Below are 18,835 nucleotides of genomic sequence, written 5' to 3' on the forward strand. Positions count from 1 at the left end.
AGTAGCAGAATGTATTTTGGGGTGTAATTTTTGCTATATACATGCTATGTGTTAGAAATATCTTATATAAATTGACAATTTTGTGTAAAAAAAAAAATGTGTTTTAATTTTTTTCCACATATTCCAAAAACTTCTGGAAAAAAAATAACCATTCAAAAGACTCATTATGCCTCACAGATTATACGTTGGGGTGTTTGCTTTCCAAAATGGGGTCATTTTATGGGAAATTCCATTGTCCTGGTACTCCAGGGCCTTCAAAAGTGTAATAAGTGGTTGAGAAATGAGATGCGTCATTTTTGCTGGTAGAACGTCTGAAGGTACTACTTCAGTGTTGGGCCTCTGTATGTGACCAGGCTGTGTAAAAGTCTCACACATGTGGTATCGCCGTACTCGGGAAGAGTAGCAGAATTGTATTTTGGGGTGTAATTTGTTGTATGCATATGCTGTGCGTGAGAAATAACCTGATAATATGACAATTTTGTAAAAAAATAAATAAATTTAAAAAAATCTTCATTTTGCAAAGAATTGTGGGGAAAAAAAATGACAACTTAAAACTCACTACCTACTAAATACCTTGGAATGTCTACTTTCTGGGGGGTATTTGTACTTTCCTGACTTGTTAGTGTCTCCAGAAATGAGACTCACCTGATCAGATCTCTTCAATTTTCAGTGATTGGCACCACGGTTTGTAGACTCTATAACTTTAAAAAAAACAAATAATATCCACTAATTTGGGTTATTTTTACCAAAGATAGGTAGCAGTATAAATTTTGGCCAAAATTTATGAAGAAAAATTACTAATTAGCAAAATTTTATGACAGAAACAAAGAAAACAGCCTTTTTTTTCACAAAATTTACGTTTTTTTTATTTTTTTTATTTATAGCACAAAAAATAAAAAAAACAACTAGTGATTAAATACCACTAAAAGAAAACTCTATTTGTGTGGTAAAAAAAAGGACATAAGTTTCATATGGGTACAGTGTTGCATGACTGAGTGATTGTCGTTCAAACTGTGAGAGCGCTGAAAGCTGAAAATTGGTGTGGTCGGGAACGGGGTGTAAGCGCCCTGTATTGAGGTGGCTAAGTTACTCTCTTTTGGAGCCCGCCCAGTGGGAGTGGCGCGCTCGCTGTGCTTTCTGGGAGAGGGTATTTAAGATGCGGACGTCACGTGGTTCAGGGTTCTGACTTCATGGTCCTGGTCCTCCTGACCAGCCCCCAGGAAGGCTATGGCCTGGGGTGCGGATCCACCCGATCTTGATGTCTCTGGGCTGGCTAGCCTGAGGCAAGGAAACTAAAGGAGGATTCTGAGGTGGTTGGGTGCCGTCTCCGGTTCGGGAGAGACCCAGTGACTTCAAGCATTCCAGGGGAGGACTCTTCAGAAGAAGACCACGTACGGGTTGGTTTCTTAGTGAGAGCCTGGAAGGGCTGAAGTACCCGAGAGAATCCGGTCTTGTGGATATCGCCAAGCTGGCTGAAAGATCCAGATATCCTACAAGTGTTCTAAAGCTTAGTTTCCCTACATGTTCTACAACAACGTCTGTGGCAGAGACTTGTTCCTGGGGAAGCTCCTTGTTGGCTGCTCGGCCTTGTGAGAGACGGACTGTCCAACCTGAGTGATCCTCCAGCTGCGAATGGCTATTCTCTGGATGCCGTCAAAGTAAGCAAGTTCTTCAACATTTTGACTGACACTAAGCCCTTGTACACACGGTCGGAGAATCCGTCGGAATGTGTCCTATCGGACCGTGTCATCGGATAATCCGACTGTGTGTGGTATGCATCGGACTGATTCCGTCGGAATATCCGTCGGACCCAATTTTCCAACATGTGGGAAATATTTCCCGACCAACTGGGCCGATCGGACATACTCCGATCATGTGTAGAGAATTTTGATCGGACCAAGTGCCACGCATGCTCAGATCAAATTCCTACATCAAAGCTATTGGCTACTAGCCTGAACGTAGTCCCATCGTAACGAAATTACGTCATCACGTTCTGAAAGATCGGATTTTTCGCCAACTTTGTCCGACCGTGTGTATGTAACAGTTTCGGACAAGATCCAACGGGCAAAATCCGACGGATTTGGTTGTGGAAATCTCCGACCGTGTGTACAGGGGCTAAGAGTACCTGAACTTCCTTCCCAACCCTCTGATCCCAATTTAAGAGTCTTTTCACTGTCTACGTTTTGCTAATAAAATCCATTCGAGTGGATCTGTTGTCGGTGTCTCGAGTTACTGGGCCACCTACCACAGGAACCCCCTAGACGTGCCACGAGGAGAACAGAAGGTAACGGTAAGCCCAAAACTAACCAGCAGCTCCTTCGGGGGTTAGTGCTGCACATTCTTCCAGAGTGTAGGTTCCTTCCCTCCTTATCTCCTTCTAAACCTTGTTTTACGAGAAGAACACCGACTCTCCATATATGGTTGGATGTATAATAAGATACAGAACTCCTCCTCACATACTGACATAGGAATTCAGAATAGAAATACATACACACAGGGCGGGTGCAAGGATTTTTGACACCCTAGGCAAAATCTCATTTAGCTGCCCCTTTGGCTCCACCCCTGACTCCACCCCCTTTACCTTTTACAACATGGGGAGCGCGTGAAAGGAAGGTACTATTAAGTGCGCAGGCGTCATTCATCTTCGGAGACTTTCGGCATCTCCTTTGTCCTCCGTACTGCACAAGCGCTGCGCCTGTGCAGTATAGGGGGCGGGCGCTATCCGATGGGGGGACGCTTCTCGCCAGAACACCGGCCCTGCATACACAGCAAAATGACTTTTCTCTATGTCAGACATATTGAAGTATCCTTCAAAATACTCTAAATCTCTGACACCTCCTGGAGACCGATGTTCACTTTAACAAACTTTGAAGCAGATCCCTACCTCTTGTTGCTCTGAAGAAATAAGCTGTTTGTTTTCTGCTGACTGAGTCTGAATGGGAGAGGTCTAATTTCTCAATGGGAGGGGTCTAATTTATCAATGGAAGGGGTCTAATTTCTCAAAGCAAGGGTCTGATTCCTAAATGGGAGGGTTGGTCAGTGAAGATGAACCCATGCACCTGGGCTTCACGCGTCTCTCTGTGGAAGAGAGAACCCTTAGGAGGAGGGAGAGATTGTGCCTTTATTGTGGCCAGGTAGGACACTTCTTGAAGTCTTGTCCTACTCGTCCAGGGAACGCCCGAACCTTGAGGTCCTGTCATGGACAGACCTTAGGTGGCGTTGTTTCGTCCCCAGTTATCCAGAAGGATAAGCCCCTTCAAGTTGATTATGGAGTAATTTGCCTGTCTCAAGGGAGCAAGAAGCTTGATTTGAGAGGGGCAAACAATCTCGTGAGGATTAATGAGGGCAACGAGTGGAAAACTACGCTTAATACCAGAACAGGCCATTATGAATACCTGGTAATGCCTTTTGGCCTTTGTAACGCCCCGGCAGTTTTCCAGGAATTTATTAACGATGTCCTCCGAGATTTGTTGCAGTTATGTGTGGTGGTTTATCTCGACGATATCCTCATATTTTCCAAGTCCCTGGAGTGTGCTTCAGAAACTAAGAGAGAACAATCTCTATTGTAAACTGGAGAAGTGTGAGTTCCATCGTGAACAGGTTACATTCCTGGGTAGTGATGGACGAACTTCCGACGGGACGTTTCGCGAAAGCGAAATGCGAACGGACCCAAACGTTCGCGAAACCGAACGTTCGCCGCGGGCCCCATTGACTTCAATGGGAGGCGAACTTTGCAAACCTTCATGTCGAATTTGCGGCCACGTGGTAATTATTAGGGGGTAAAACGTAGTCCCACCATCTGGACAATGACATAATACATGTATGAGGTGAATTTGGGATCGATAACTACAAGCATTTTTATTTTATTTGGGAAATTGTTCTAACAATTCAGGACTATGGAGCTAATGAAGGCAATGGAGGAGAGGGAAGGTCAGGGACCAGGGTAGGCAAAGAAGAGGGTGCAGGAGATGATCACCAGCAGCGTGACATACCGGAATGACACATGCACCGTGATAGAGGCATCTGACAGCAGCACCGTAATACAGAGCACTGACAGCAGCACCGTGACATACAGCGCTGACAGCAGCACCGTGACATACAGCGCTGACAGCAGCACCGTGACATACAGCGCTGACAGCAGCACCGTGACATACAGCGCTGACAGCAGACTGATAGCGGTCCTTACAGAACAGCAGACTGTACCGCACTCAAGCCTATGTACCTCAGCACCCTATACCAAGTTACCAGTCCTTATAAGAACTTTTGTGGACCAAGCAGGTTGTGTATTAGTGTTTAGCAGACTGTACGTCAGTCCCTATACCGCTGAAGGACTGCTGCAGTATAGGGCAGCGGTCAGCAGTGGTGCACGTCAACCCTATCTATTGTGGACCGATAGCGGTCCTTACAGAACAGCAGACTGTACCGCACTCAAGCCTATGTACCGTAGCACCCTATACCAAGTTACCAGTCCTTATAAGAACTTTTGTGGAACAAGTGAGTTGTGAATGTTTAGCAGACTGCAGCAGAAGGGCAGCAGTCAAGTATAATATCCTTTCTATATTTGGAAGAAAGAATATTATACATGTACAAGCCTATTACTGTACCACTGATACCAGTCCTGAAAAGAACCTTTGTGGAACTAATAGTAACAGCAAGTCTTTAAAATTACCCTCACTGCCTGACAACACTGCTTCCTTCCTGTCCCTATACAAATTGGCAAAAAAAGAGTAGGCTGGAACGATTAGTGGTTACTGGAACAGCTCTTTTGTGGACCTTGATAGTTACAGCTAATGATGATGATGATGATGATGATGATGAAAGACTAATCTGGCTGTCCCTGTAGCATACACCGTCCTTTCCCTTTCTCTAAACTAACAAAAGACACTCAGGCTGCTGCAAGAATCAGCAGCACAGCAAACCTATCAACACCTAACACCTATACCAGTCCTGAAAAGAACTTTTGTGTACCAAATAGCTAGTGGTTTATCTCTCCCTACTCCACACAGGAACCTGTCCCTATCGTAACAGAAGAAAGAATGTAAAATGGCCACCGGATCGGGTGTATTTATAGGTTAGGGGGAATGTCCAAGTGTCCATGTGCTGTCATGTCTCAATTGGCTGTCCTGTATCACATGATAAACGTGTCACCAAAGGTTAAAGTTCTTGTATACATTAAACACGTAAGTCCGCCGCGGCGAACGACGGAAAAAGGCGTTCGAACGTGCGGACCGCGAATGTCGGAAATTCGCCGCGAAACGACCGCCGGGCGAAACGTTCGTCCATCACTATTCCTGGGTTTATTTCATTTCTACTGCTGGTTTTTTGATGGACTCAGAGAAACTTTCTGCAGTCCTACAGTGGCCCCCGACCCGTGGGTTTACGTCCTCTGCAGCGTTTCCTGGGCTTTGCCAACTATTATCGGAAGTTTATTTGTACCTTCTCGTCTCTGGTCAAGCCTCTGACTGATATGACCAGAAAGGACGGTAACCCACAGAGTTGGTCTCCAGAGTCCATTAAGGCCTTTGAGACACTCAAGGCTGCCTTTGTTTCTGCTCCTGTGTTGGCACATCCTGATCCTACATTGACTTTTATCCTAGAAGTTGATGCTTCTGAGACTGGAGTTGTCACCCTTTTGTCTCACGCCCTACTTCTGAGAGTGCTATGCAACGTTGTGGCTACTTTTTCAAAAAATTGTCACCTGCGGAGTGCAGTTACGAGATTGATGACAGAGAGCTGTTGGCGATCATTTTAGCCCTGAAAGAATGGAGACATCTCCTCGAAGGTACCACTGTGCCCGTTCTTATTCTTACTGACCATAAGAATCTCACATTCTTATCTGAGGCTAAATGCCTCTCTCCCAGAAGGAAACGATGGGGTCGTTTCCTGTCAAGTTTCAATTACATTGTCTCATTCTTACCCGGTACTAAGAATGTAAGGGCTGACGCTTTGTCACAACAATTTTCCTCCACTTCCAAGATGAAGTCAGTTCTGGTTGCTGTGATTCCTCCTGATCGTATTCTGGCTGCGGTTTACACCAGTCTCACTTCTCCTTTGGATGACTAAAATTCTTACTGCTCAGGTCCATGCTCCTCTTGAGACGCCTTGTGACCGCTGATTTGTCCCAGAGAGTCTCCGTACTGCCGTGCTCCAGACTTACCATTCTCCCAAGGCTGCTGGCCACCCTGGGAAGAATCAATTCTTTTGGGACAATTCTGGTGGCCTAGTCTAAGTGCTGATGTGACTGCCTTCGTAGCTGCCTTTTCTGTGTGTGCTCCGAGTAAGACTCCACGACACCTTCCAGTGGGCCTCCTACAACCCATACCAAATGGAGAGTGGCCCTGGACCCACCTGTCTATGGATTTAATTGTGGAGTTACCCAACTACCAGGGCAACACAGTTATCCTTATGGTGGTTGACCGGTTCTTGAAAATGTCTCATTGTATTCCACTTAAGAAGCTGCCAACTTCTAATGCCCCGTACACACGAGAGGGATAAAGTCTGACAAACCTCCGACGGAGTTCCGCTGGAGTTCCGACGGAGTTCTGGCGGATTTTTCGACCGAACGGACTTGGCCACACACCATCACACCAAACTCCGACGGAGTCGAACGTGATGACGTACGACGGGATTCGACGTAGGAAGTTCATAGACAGTAGCCAATAGCTGCCCTAGCGTCGGTTTTAGTCCGTCGGAGTAGCACACACACGAGCGAACTTTTCGAAGGGGACCGGGTCCGGCGGAGTTCCGTCGGGAAAATTTAAAGCATGCTTCATTTCTAAAGTCCGTCAGACTTTAGCGAAGCTAAAGTCCGTTGCAGCCCACACACGATCGGATAGTCTGACGGACTCGGTCCGTCGGAGTTTGGATGTCGAAAAGTCCGCTCGTGTGTACGGGGCATAAGGAGTTGGCTTCCATTTTTTCTCAGGAGATCTTTTGCTTACATGGGCTACCCAAGGTGATTGTCTCGGACAGGGGTAGTCAGTTTGTGCACAGTTGGGAATTCAGCTTGCTTTCTCCTCTGCGTATCAACCGCAGTCTAATGGGGCCGCAGAACGAGCCAATCAGTCCTTGGAGCAATTCCTACGTTGCTATATTTCTTACCGTCATAACAACTGGTCAGACCTCTTACCGTGGGTGGAGTTTGCTCATAATAGTGCCTTGAATTCTGCTTCCAGATTGTCCCCATTTATGGTGGACTATGGTTTCCAATCTTCCATGTTGTCTGACTCTGTCACGTACCTAGTAGTTGAGCCTGGAATGCAGGGAGCGGCCCCTCGTATCCCCTGGTTAATGAACCCCTGGAGGTGGAGACAGGTATTCAATAGCTCAGGGGGCACAAGTGCCTGGCAGGTAGTACTGGTCCGGATAATCAGCTGGGCACCGACAGCAAGTTGGTAGAGCAGGTGGTGCTTGACTGTAGCAGGCGGGCACAAGTGCGGAAACTGGCTGGTGAGCAGACGTCCGGTAACACAGGAACTCAGACGGACAACAGGAACAGCGGAGTCGGGTACAGGCCGGGTCAGCAGGAATCGATCAGCAAGGTACAGAGGATGAGGCAGAGACGTGGTCAGACAAGCAGGGGTCGTAGGCAGGCAGCAACGGATCAAGGTCAAGGAACAAGCCGGATATCAGGAACCAAGGTAACGGGTACAGATACTGATAGCAAGATCACGGACACGCTGTAGACTGGACAGCATGGATAGAAGGGAGCCAGTGACTAAAGAAGACCTTAGGGCGCCAAACGGACGTACGACGGGTCAGCGCGCCCTCGCACGTACACGTGCACCCGTTCGTGACCTGCGTGCGTGTGTGCGCGCGTTCGCGGCGACGCGAAAGCGTTCGTTAGCTTTAGCGTGCGTCAAAGGGGAACGACGGACTCTCCACGACAGGTTTCGACGGGTAAGACTCCTGTGTTTGGCCGAAACGTCAGAGTGATCGTGACATTGCCCCCCCCCAAGGGGCAGCCCCCGGATGCCCAACCGAGCCCACTTGTTCGGGTGGGAATTCTTGAAGGCACGGATGAGTCTCTTGGCATGGATATTAGCCTCTGGCTCCCAGGAGTTCTCTTCGGGTCCGTACCCCTTCCACTTGACTAAGAATTGGACCTGGTTTCTTCTCTTCCTACAGTCCAGGATGGCCTCAATTTCGAACTCAATCTCCCCATTGACCAACACAGGTTCCGGAGGACGGGATATCCTGTCAGGGAAGGGGTCCTTGACTGCAGGTTTGAGAAGCGATACGTGGAACACCGGATGAATTCGGAAGGACTCAGGGAGTTTTAGCTCAAATGCCACGTCATTTAACTTCCTTTTGATCGGAAAGGGACCCAGGAATCTTGGGCCCAATTTCTTGGAGGGACAGGATAGTCTGAGGTTTAAGGTGGACAACCAGACCCGATCCCCGGCCTTAAGGTCCAGCTCCCCTCTTCTCCTTCTGTCGAAGACTTCCTTGTTATGTTCTTGCGACCTAGCCAAGGTTTCTTGTAAGAGCTTATTATTCTCTTCAAAGAAATCAAGTCTCTTCTGAACCGCTGGTACCGAACATTCGGGAAGATTTCCAGACAAAAACAACGGGTGGTACCCGAAGTTTGCATAGAAAGGAGACTGCTTGGTAGCTGAATGGGCTGTGTTATTGTAGGCGAACTCGGCCATGGGTAGCAGGGAGACCCAATCGTCTTGTGAGAAGGACGAGAAGCAGCGGAGGTACTGTTCTAAGGTCTGATTCGTCCTCTCGGTCTGACCGTTGGTCTGCGGGTGGTAGGCCGAGGACATGCAGAGGTCGATCTTCAGAGTTCCACAGAGTGCCCTCCAGAATCTAGAGGTAAACTGCACCCCCCTATCAGATGTGATGTTGGCGGGGATGCCATGAAGTCTTACTATTTCCTTTATGAAAGCGTTAGCTGTCTCCGCGGCTGAGGGGGTGCCCTTCATGGGCAAGAAATGAGCCATTTTAGTGAGCCTATCGACTACGACAAAGATCGTTGTATGATTCTCCGAAGGGGGAAGTTCAACAATAAAATCCATGGAGATCATTCTCCATGGTCTATCAGGAACAGGTAGTGGTCTTAGTAAGCCCCAGGCTCTTGACTTGTCGCCCTTACTCCGAATGCAGGTAGCGCAGGCCTGTATGTAACTCTTGCAGTCTTCCTTCATCCGCGGCCACCAGAAGTTACGCCTGAGCAATTCTAGTGTCTTGAATATCCCGAAGTGGCCAGCCATGGGATGGTCATGACAGGAGGCCAGAACCAGGGTCCGAACTGCCTGGGGGACAAAGATCCTGTTCCCATGCCACATAAGGTCATCGTTGGAAGACAGCGGGATACCGGGTGGAGGTAAGGCGCCCATGGAGGCCTGCTTAACTTGAGAGATCACATCTCCTTGGAGTAGGAGAAAGTTTCCAGCAGGAAGAATGGTGTCGATGGGAGACGAATCTTCCGGCTGGCTAAACATGCGAGACAAAGCGTCTGGCTTCGTATTCTTGGATCCGGGACGGTAAGTTATATGGAATACGAACCTCGAGAAAAAGAGTGCCCACCTGGCTTGACGAGGCTTCAACCTTTTAGCTGTCTTTAGGTATTCTAAGTTTTTGTGGTCCGTATAGACCAGGATTGGATGGATAGCCCCCTCTAGCAGATAGCGCCACTCCTCGAGTGCAGACTTGATTGCTAATAGCTCACGGTCACCGACGTCATAATTTCTTTCGGCTTCAGACAATTTGCGGGAAAAAAAGGCGACTGGGTGGAGTAAGGACTTGGGTCCCTGCCTCTGGGAGAGTATAGCTCCGACTGCTACTTCCGAAGCGTCAACTTCAAGGGTGTATGGTAGAGTGGGATCAGGGTGCTTCAGGATCGAAGCTGAGACGAACAACTTCTTCAGGGTCTTGAAGGCCTCTTGTGCCTCAGGGGTCCAGCGGAACTTTGAGCCCTGCTTGGTCAGCCCGGTAATGGGCGCGATGATAGAGGAGAATCCCTTTATGAACTTGCGATAAAAGTTCGCGAAGCCCACAAATCGCTGAACTCCCTTCCTATCGGAGGGGGCAGGCCAGTCCTGGATTGCAGAGATCTTCTGGGGATCCATCTCTACCCCTCGAACCGAGATAATCAGACCGAGGAACTGAATACTCTCTTTTTCAAAAACGCACTTTTCGGGCTTGGCGTACAGGCCGTGGAAGCGGAGGCGGGTCAGAACCTTCTTAACATGTTCTCTGTGGGTGGCTAAAGTGGAGGAAAAAATTAGTATGTCATCCAAGTAAATAATCACAAACAAATCAAGAAAGTCTCTAAAAATGTCGTTGACAAAATGCTGGAACGTAGCCGGGGCGTTACACAACCCGAATGGCATCACTAGGTATTCGTAGTGTCCAAAGCGGGTACGAAAGGCTGTTTTCCATTCATCGCCCTTTCTGATACGGACGAGGTTGTAGGCACCCCGAAGATCCAGCTTTGTGAACAGCTTAGCGGAACCCAGTCTCTGGAAAAGTTCAGGTACTAATGGCAGAGGGTAGCGGTTTTTAACGGTGATCTTGTTTAGCGCCCGATAATCCACACATGGGCGCAGAGAATGGTCCTTCTTTTCCACGAAGAAGATCCCAGCGCCGGCTGGGGAGGTAGAAGGTCGGATGAACCCTTTTTCAAGATTATCGTCCAAGTAGGACTTCAGGGTACTCAGTTCGGATTCGGATAGGGGGAAGATCCTTCCGAAGGGGATTTCTGCCCCCGGGAGCAGTTCAATAGGGCAATCATAAGGCCTATGAGGAGGGAGAGTTTCTGCCCCCTTCTTACTGAAGACGTCCAGAAAAGCGTGGTATTGCTCAGGCACGGCTTGTCGGGTTTCCTCATCCGAATCCAGACAGAGAAGGACAGAAGAGTCCCCGTTGGGGGTCGGGCAACAATGCCGGTGGCAGTAGTCCGAGGAAAATTCAATTGCTCCGGTGGCCCAATCAATGCGTGGGTTGTGTGCCTTCAACCAAGGCATGCCTAGGATGATGGGGAACAGAGGAGACTGGATGACGTCTAGGCAAAGGAGTTCTTGGTGAGACCCGGCGATGACAACGGGTAGAGGACTGGTCTCCTGGGTTACTGGTCCTGATTCCAAGGTAGACCCATCGGCCAGGTATACCGAGAGCCCCTTCTCCCTTGGTCTAAGAGGGATCCTGTTCTTTCGGGCGAAGGACGAATCTACAAAGCCACTGCATGCCCCGGAATCAATAACCGCGTGGGTTGAGACAGTCCTTCCTGGAAGCTGTAAGAGAACAGGAACAGCTAGATGGGAGATGTTATCAGGCAACACAGGTGAGGGAACAGGTGGGACAAGGAGGCACTTACGCGTCTTAGCCGGGCAGGAACGAACAAGGTGCCCTGGTTCTCCGCAGTATAGGCAGAGGTTGTTGACCCGACGACGCTGGCGTTCTTCTGGAGTCAAAGATGGGCGGAGTAGCCCCAGCTGCATGGGCTCCGGGGTGTCCAATGTGGATGCGACTGGAACAGGCGGAGTTGGGTGACTAGGCACCCGTGGTAACATCCAAATCGGACGGGAAGTAGCGAAAGATCGTTCTTGGCGGCGCTCCCTCAAACGCCTGTCAATCTGGATAGAAGCGTCTATCAGGGCCTCCAGGGTCTCGGGAACACCCACACGTGCCAGCTCGTCCTTCAGAGCCTCGGAGAGACCCGTGCGGAACTGGTACCGCAGGGCCGCGTTGTTCCAATCTGTGTCTGCACTCCATCGTCGGAACTCTGAGACGTAGTCTTCCACAGGTCTGCGACCTTGTTGCAGGGCATGTAGGGCTGCTTCTGCAGTTGCGGCTAGTTGGGGATCCTCATAAAGCCTGGACATTGCCTGGAAGAAGATGTCCATGGAGTCTAAGGCTGGGTCCTTCCGTTCCAACAGACGGTGTGCCCAGGCCTGGGGTTCGTTGCTTAGCAGGGAGATGACAAATCCCACTTTTGTCGCCTCAAGGGAGAAAGTCCTGGGTTGTAGGGCGAAATAGAGTTCGCAAGAGTTGCGGAACGCCCTGAACTTGCTCCGGTCTCCTGCGAACCGTTCCGGAGTTGGGACCCTGGGTTCAGGTGGGAGCATCACGACTGACGGTGGGGCATGAGCCCCAGGAGCCACTGGTGCAGAAGTGGATAGCGCCTGGATTTGTTCCTCCAGTCTACCGTAGCCCTCTTGTAGGTTCTTAACTGCCTGGGTAAGGCCGGCCAGGTGGTGGCAGAGCTCGTCCATGGGGGAGGCTCCCTGCGCAGGCTCGGACATGGCTGTCCAGTACTGTCACGTACCTAGTAGTTGAGCCTGGAATGCAGGGAGCGGCCCCTCGTATCCCCTGGTTAATGAACCCCTGGAGGTGGAGACAGGTATTCAATAGCTCAGGGGGCACAAGTGCCTGGCAGGTAGTACTGGTCCGGATAATCAGCTGGGCACCGACAGCAAGTTGGTAGAGCAGGTGGTGCTTGACTGTAGCAGGCGGGCACAAGTGCGGAAACTGGCTGGTCAGCAGACGTCCGGTAACACAGGAACTCAGACGGACAACAGGAACAGCGGAGTCGGGTACAGGCCGGGTCAGCAGGAATCGATCAGCAAGGTACAGAGGATGAGGCAGAGACGTGGTCAGACAAGCAGAGGTCGTAGGCAGGCAGCAACGGATCAAGGTCAAGGAACAAGCCGGATATCAGGAACTAAGGTAACGGGTACAGATACTGATAGCAAGATCACGGACACGCTGTAGACTGGACAGCACGGATAGAAGGGAGCCAGTGACTAAAGAAGACCTTAGGGCGCCAAACGGATGTACGACGGGTCAGCGCGCCCTCGCACGTACACGTGCACCCGTTCGTGACCTGCGTGCGTGTGTGCGCGCGTTCGCGGCGACGCGAAAGCGTTCGTTAGCTTTAGCGCGCGTCAAAGGGGAACGACGGACTCTCCACGACAGGTTTCGACGGGTAAGACTCCTGTGTTTGGCCGAAACGTCAGAGTGATCGTGACAGACTCGTTTGTTTCGCAGAGTATTCCTGCATTAAAGGACAATCTCCCTGGTCTTCGTTCCACTTGGGTACAAGTCCAGGAGGCTTTGCGTCATGCTAATGATAGGTACAGACTCCATGCTGACCGCAGACGCCTGCTAATGACTTCCTACCAGATTGGGGACAGGGTCTGGCTTTCATCTTGCAACCTCACTGAAGTTCGCACCTCTGTTTATTGAGTCTTTCCGCATTCTTCGCAGGATTAACCCAGTGGATTACGCATTAGACCTTCCTTCTAATTTGTGTATCTCAAATGTATTTCATGTCTCCTTATTAAATCCTTTGGTCTGCAACCGCTCTACCACCTCGGTGCCTTGTCCTCACCCTGTACAGGTTGAAAACCATGAGGAGTATGAAGTACAGTCCATTGTTGACTTCCATAGGTTCCATGGCCGCATACAGTACCTGGTGCTTTGGAAAGGGTACAGTCCGGAGAAACGCTCTTGGGGCTCATCCTCGGATGTACATGCCCCTATCCTCCTCCTTGATTTCCATAGACGTTTTCCCTCAAGCCTGGTGGTCCTCTGAGGGGGGGGGGGAAAGTCATTGAGGAGGGGGTACTGTCAGGGCTGGGCTTAGACCTTCCTTCTCTGAGCTGGTCGCTCAGCTGTCTGCTCATTGCCAGCTCCTTATTTACCTGTTGATGATATCCTGCTCATTAGTCCTGCCTTCTAAAGCTTACATTTCTTCCAATCAGGAAAAAACACAGCGCTATCCCAATGTGCAAAGTGAAGCTGCTACTCCTAACAAAATTGGATATTTTAGCAAAAATACAAATATTATAAACAAAAAGTGGCGCTAAACCATTATAATGGAGTGAAATTATAAATCAAACAAATATCCATGTACAAAACTGCATAGACTTTACAAAAGAAAAATATTAGTGAACAGGTAAACACCAAATGTTTGTACTGATGAATGAGAAATGGTGGAAAAAAGTCCTTTCTAAACCGAAATAGTGTTCGAGTCCCACGTGCAAGCTTCAGATATGCCGCCTAGTTCCCAGAAGGATAAACAGGCGAGCACCAATGTGATGATACCACCACCTCAACAGATGTAGGCTTACCAGATAAATATGACCCAAAAGAACATATGTTCTGAGGGTCATGCAAGCTTTGAATTGATTAGCCGATGTTAAGAGGCCCAATAACGTGGATTTAGCCAAGGTTAGACTAACAAATAGTCATCTCAAAATTCTTCCAACCAACAATAGATTCTCTCCTCGTATATAAAGGCCCAGTTCAAGATGATGAATGTAGAAGAAAGATATAGGACCATATAGCATAATTCCATTAAAATAAAATTTATTAAAAAAAATATAACAAACTCACATTTCTGTAGTTCAAAACAAGCGCTTCTTATAAAACAGGCAGCAGTGGAGTCCTCCCGACGCGTTTCGTCCTCATAGACATCGTCTATGATCGCACGATGTTTATCTAATTCCGATCATCCCACAGAAGGACAAAGCAGTGGTAGTTGGAACAGTCATTACTTCACGGCTTGATTAAGTCCCTTTACATAGGATTACCCCCAATATCAACTTGCGCGCTTACAACTTATTCAAAACACGGCGGCAAGGCTGATAACAGGGAAAAAAAACTTGGGAATCCATCTCTCCTACCCTGAGGAGCCTACACTGGCTAACCGTAAAGAATCAAATCACATTCAAGATCCTCTGCCTCACCCACAAATGCGTGCATAGAGACGCTCCTCAATGCCTATTCCAGAAAATAAAACACTACACACCCCAACCACAATCTTCGATCCTCTAACCAAAACCTCCTCCTCGTTCCCAAATCTCGGTACAAATCTAAGGGGGAGCGGAGAATTCGCTGTCCAAGGACCACGGCTATAGAAGGCTCTACCAACCAACATCCGCTTGGAAGAAAACCACCAGGTCTTCAGGAAAAAACTCAAGACCTTCCTCTTCTAGAAGCTGGACAACAAAGCTCCGCACAGCGCCTTGAGGCGATTCAGTTAGCTTTGAGCGCTATACAAATTATGCATTCATTCACTAATATTTTTCTTTTGTAATGTCTATGTAGTTTTGTACATGGATATTTGTTTGATTTATAATTTCATTCCATTATAATGGTTTAGCGCTACTTTTTGTTTATAATATCTGCCTTCTCAAGCTGTCCAGCCCAGATGATCTCTGGGGGTCTGATTTCTCAATGGGAGGGGTCTGTTTCCTGAATGGGAGGGGTCTGTTTCATGAATTGAAGGGTTCTAATTCCTAAATGGGAGGGGTCTAATTCCTAATTGGGAGGATCAGATTTTTTTTAATGGGAGGGTCTGATTTCTCAATGGGAGGGGTCTAATTCCTAACTATGTTTGATTTATTTTTTTCCCACCAAAGTGGAGTTACCCTTTAAGTGATTTTACCTCTCGATTACATATAGGATATTTTTGGGACATAGTGATGAGTTCAGGGCCTTGACATTCATATAACTGTCTGTATTCTGCCTCCTCTGCAGATCTTATGAAACGTTCGGCACCCAGCCGCATCGTCTTCCTGGCTTCCTTCATACACACCCAGGGCTTTATAGACATCAGCAACCTGTACGGGAAGAACATGGAGAAACACAAAGTTTACGAAACCTACAACTCCACCAAACTCATGAACGTCATCTGTGCCAGAGAGCTGGCTGAGAGGCTGAAGACCACTGGTGAGTGACGCCCCCCATGGGGCAGGCTGGTGGGCAGGAGGGGGCACTGATAAAGAATTAATTACTTTCCAGGTCACTGGTATAACTGCTAAAGGTCGGGACATTAAACTGTAAAAAAAAATCAAAATAAGATTGATAAAAAAAGTGTAAAAAAAACAATCTAGGGGGGTCTTCAGAGACCTTCAGCAACCTTGACTGGACACACACTTGGGGTCTTCAGTGATCTTAAGGGGCCTGGACATTCAGCGATCTTGAATGGACACACACTGGGGATTTTCAGTGACCTTAATCTTCAGCGATCCTTGAGTGGACACATACTGCGGGTCTTTATCGACCCTTAAGTGACCTCGACCTTCAGTGATTTTAAATTGACACACACTGGGGGTCTTCAGGGACCTTTAGTGATCTTGACCTTCTACGATATTGAGTTGACAAATGCTGGGGGTCTTCAGCGACCTTGACATTCAGCTACCTTGAATGGACCTTGTTCTTCAATGACTTTGAATAGAGACACACCGGGGGGCCTTAAGTGATCTTTAGTAGACACACGCTGGGGGGCTTCAGTGACCTGAGCCTTCAGCTACTTTGAATGGGCCCACATTGGGGATCTTCAGGGACCTTGAGCGACCTTGACTAGACACGCACTGAGGGTCTTTGGGGATCTTAAGTGGCCTGGACCTTCAGCAATCTTGAATGGACACACACGAGGAGTCTTCGGGGTCCTTTAAGTGACCTAAGCCTTCAGCGATCTTGAATGGACACACACTGGGGTCTTGAGCGACCTTGACTTTCAGCGACCTTGAGTTGACCCACGCTGGGGGTCTTAAGGGACCTTGACTGGACGCATACTGGGGTCTTCAGCAACCTTGACATTCCGCTACCTTGAGTGGACACACACTGGGGGTCTTAGGCGACCTTGAGCACCTCTGGCATGTTACTTTATCATTAAGGCTGATGTCACACTTGTGACACATTTAGAGGACGCCTGTATGTGCGTCAGGATGAGCAAGGCGTCGCTCTCTCGCTGGTAAATTTACATTTTGGAGCGTTTTCAGCAGCAAGTGAGCAACCCGGCATCTTTCCTGCGTAGTGATCCTGGAGATGGCGAATACTCACTGTAACAGGACTGCAAGTGTGCAATCAGCCTAAAGGAGGGTGGGGCTGCCTGCAGGTGGGGCCACTCTGTACATTGATATGTATGTGTGTCTCATAGCCGGGAACTCCGATTATTCATCCGGAGACTCCACATGTACATTGGTTCTGTGTGAACTGGGCAACAAGAAGTGTTCTTTTATTGTGGGTGGTCGTAAAATACTACATTATGGCCACTAGATGGAGTTGGGGGGGCATAAGGAATACTTATTTTGAGATACAGTCTAACAATTCTAGAGAACGCTAAAGGGAATTGGCAAATAAATGTACCTGTATAGTCATCCCTGTGGCACAAATATGGAGAAAGTAATATAGAGAATAATCAATATTGATATCAATATTGATACAGAATGTTGATAATTATAAATGACGATGTGATATGAATTCAGGTGTGACGGTGACCAGCGTTAGTCCCGGCATTGCGATGACGGAGACCATGCGCTACTACAACCTGTTATACCGAGTCGTCTTCAACATCATCGGATTTTTCTTCTTCAAGGTTGGTGGAGTCTCTGATTTCCATCTTCTATAATATATATTTCTGATATGAGATCCACCCTGTTTTCTGGCTGTCTTGCCTCCTTCATTCCCTGTCTCATCCCACCTGCTCCATTCCTTGTCCCATCTCATCTCTCTGTTCCTCATCCCATCTCACCTCCTCCGTTCCCTGTCCCGTCTCTCTTCCTCCATTTCCCATCTCACCTCTTCCATTCCCGTCCCGTCTCACCTCCTCTGTTCCCCATCCCGTCTCACCTCCTCCCTTCCCTGTCCCGTCTCTCTTCCTCCATTTCCCGTCTCACCTCCTCCGTTCCCCGCCCCATCTCACCTCCTCCGCTCCCCACTCCGTCTCGCCTCCTCCGCTCCCCACTCCGTCTCGCCTCCTCCGTTTCCCGTCTCACCTCCTCTGTTCCCTGTCTCGCCTCCTACGTTCCCCTTTCCGTCTCACCTCCTCCGTTCCCCGTCCCGTCTCTCTTCCTCCATTTCCCGTCTCACCTCCTCTGTTCCCCGTCCCATCTCACCTCCTCCGTTCCCCGTTCCGTCTCACCTCCTCTGTTCCCCGTCTCGCCTCCTACGTTCCCCGTCTCGCCTCCTACGTTCCCCGTTCCATCTCACCTCCTCTGTTCCCCGTCCAGTCTCACCTCCTCTGTTCCCCGTCTCGCCTCCTCCACTCCCCGCCCCGTCTCACCTCCTCCGCTCCCCGCCCCGTCTCACCTCCTCCACTCCCCGCCCCGTCTCACCTCCTCCGTTTCCCGTCTCACCTCCTCTGTTCCCCGTCTCGCCTCCTCCGCTCCCCGCCCCGTCTCACCTCCTCCGCTCCCCGCCCCGTCTCACCTCCTCCACTCCCCGCCCCGTCTCACCTCCTCCGTTTCCCGTCTCGCCTCCTCTGTTCCCCGTCTCGCCTCCTCCGTTCCCCGTCCCGTCTCTCTTCCTCCATTTCCCGTCTCACCTCCTCTGTTCCCCGTCCCGTCTCACCTCCTCCGTTCCCCGTCCCGTCTCACCTCCTCCGCTCCCCACTCCGTCTCACCTCCTCCGTTCCCCGCCCCGTCTCACCTCCTCCGCTCCCCGCCCCGTCTCAACTCCTCCGTTCCCCATCCCGTCTCACCTCCTCCGCTCCCCGCCCCGTCTCACCTCCTCCGTTCCCCGTCCCGTCTCACCTCCTCCGCTCCCCACTCCGTCTCGCCTCCTCCGCTCCCCGCCCCATCTCACCTCCTCCATTCCCGTCCCGTCTCTCTTCCTCCATTTCCCGTCTCACCTCCTCTGTTCCCCGTCCCATCTCACCTCCTCCGTTCCCCGTCCCGTCTCACCTCCTCCGTTTCCCGTCTCACCTCCTCTGTTCCCTGTCTCGCCTCCTACGTTCCCCTTTCCGTCTCACCTCCTCCGTTCCCCGTCCCGTCTCTCTTCCTCCATTTCCCGTCTCACCTCCTCTGTTCCCCGTCCCATCTCACCTCCTCCGTTCCCCGTCCCGTCTCACTTCCTCCGCTCCCCACTCCGTCTCACC

At 49.6% G+C, this 18,835-nt stretch overlaps 1 protein-coding gene and 1 long non-coding RNA gene across 4 annotated transcripts in view; one reads left to right on the forward strand and one right to left on the reverse strand.

Annotated features, from left to right (window-relative positions):
- The window catches only part of LOC143975775 (uncharacterized), an 89,033-nt gene that overhangs the window by 35,794 nt on the left and 34,404 nt on the right, over window positions 1-18,835 (reverse strand). Inside the window, exon 3 of the long non-coding RNA XR_013272417.1 lies at window positions 646-701. This is a non-coding gene — a long non-coding RNA (uncharacterized LOC143975775). The remainder of the gene's footprint in view (window positions 1-645; window positions 702-18,835) is intronic.
- LOC143975773 (retinol dehydrogenase 11-like) overlaps window positions 1-18,835 on the forward strand; it is a 169,464-nt gene that overhangs the window by 23,793 nt on the left and 126,836 nt on the right. The window contains exons 4-5 of one of the 3 annotated variants that reach the window (XM_077478300.1): window positions 15,493-15,684; window positions 17,226-17,335. The exons of the other annotated variants lie outside the window; for them this stretch is intronic. Of the exons in view, the coding sequence (XP_077334426.1) occupies window positions 15,493-15,684; window positions 17,226-17,335 (302 nt within the window). The remainder of the gene's footprint in view (window positions 1-15,492; window positions 15,685-17,225; window positions 17,336-18,835) is intronic. 3 annotated transcript variants of the gene reach the window in all.

This window comes from Lithobates pipiens, unplaced genomic scaffold (assembly GCF_037356315.1).
Source record: "Lithobates pipiens isolate NorthernLeopardFrog02 unplaced genomic scaffold, aLitPip1_a1.2 Scaffold_13, whole genome shotgun sequence".
Lineage (NCBI taxonomy): Eukaryota > Metazoa > Chordata > Amphibia > Anura > Ranidae > Lithobates > Lithobates pipiens.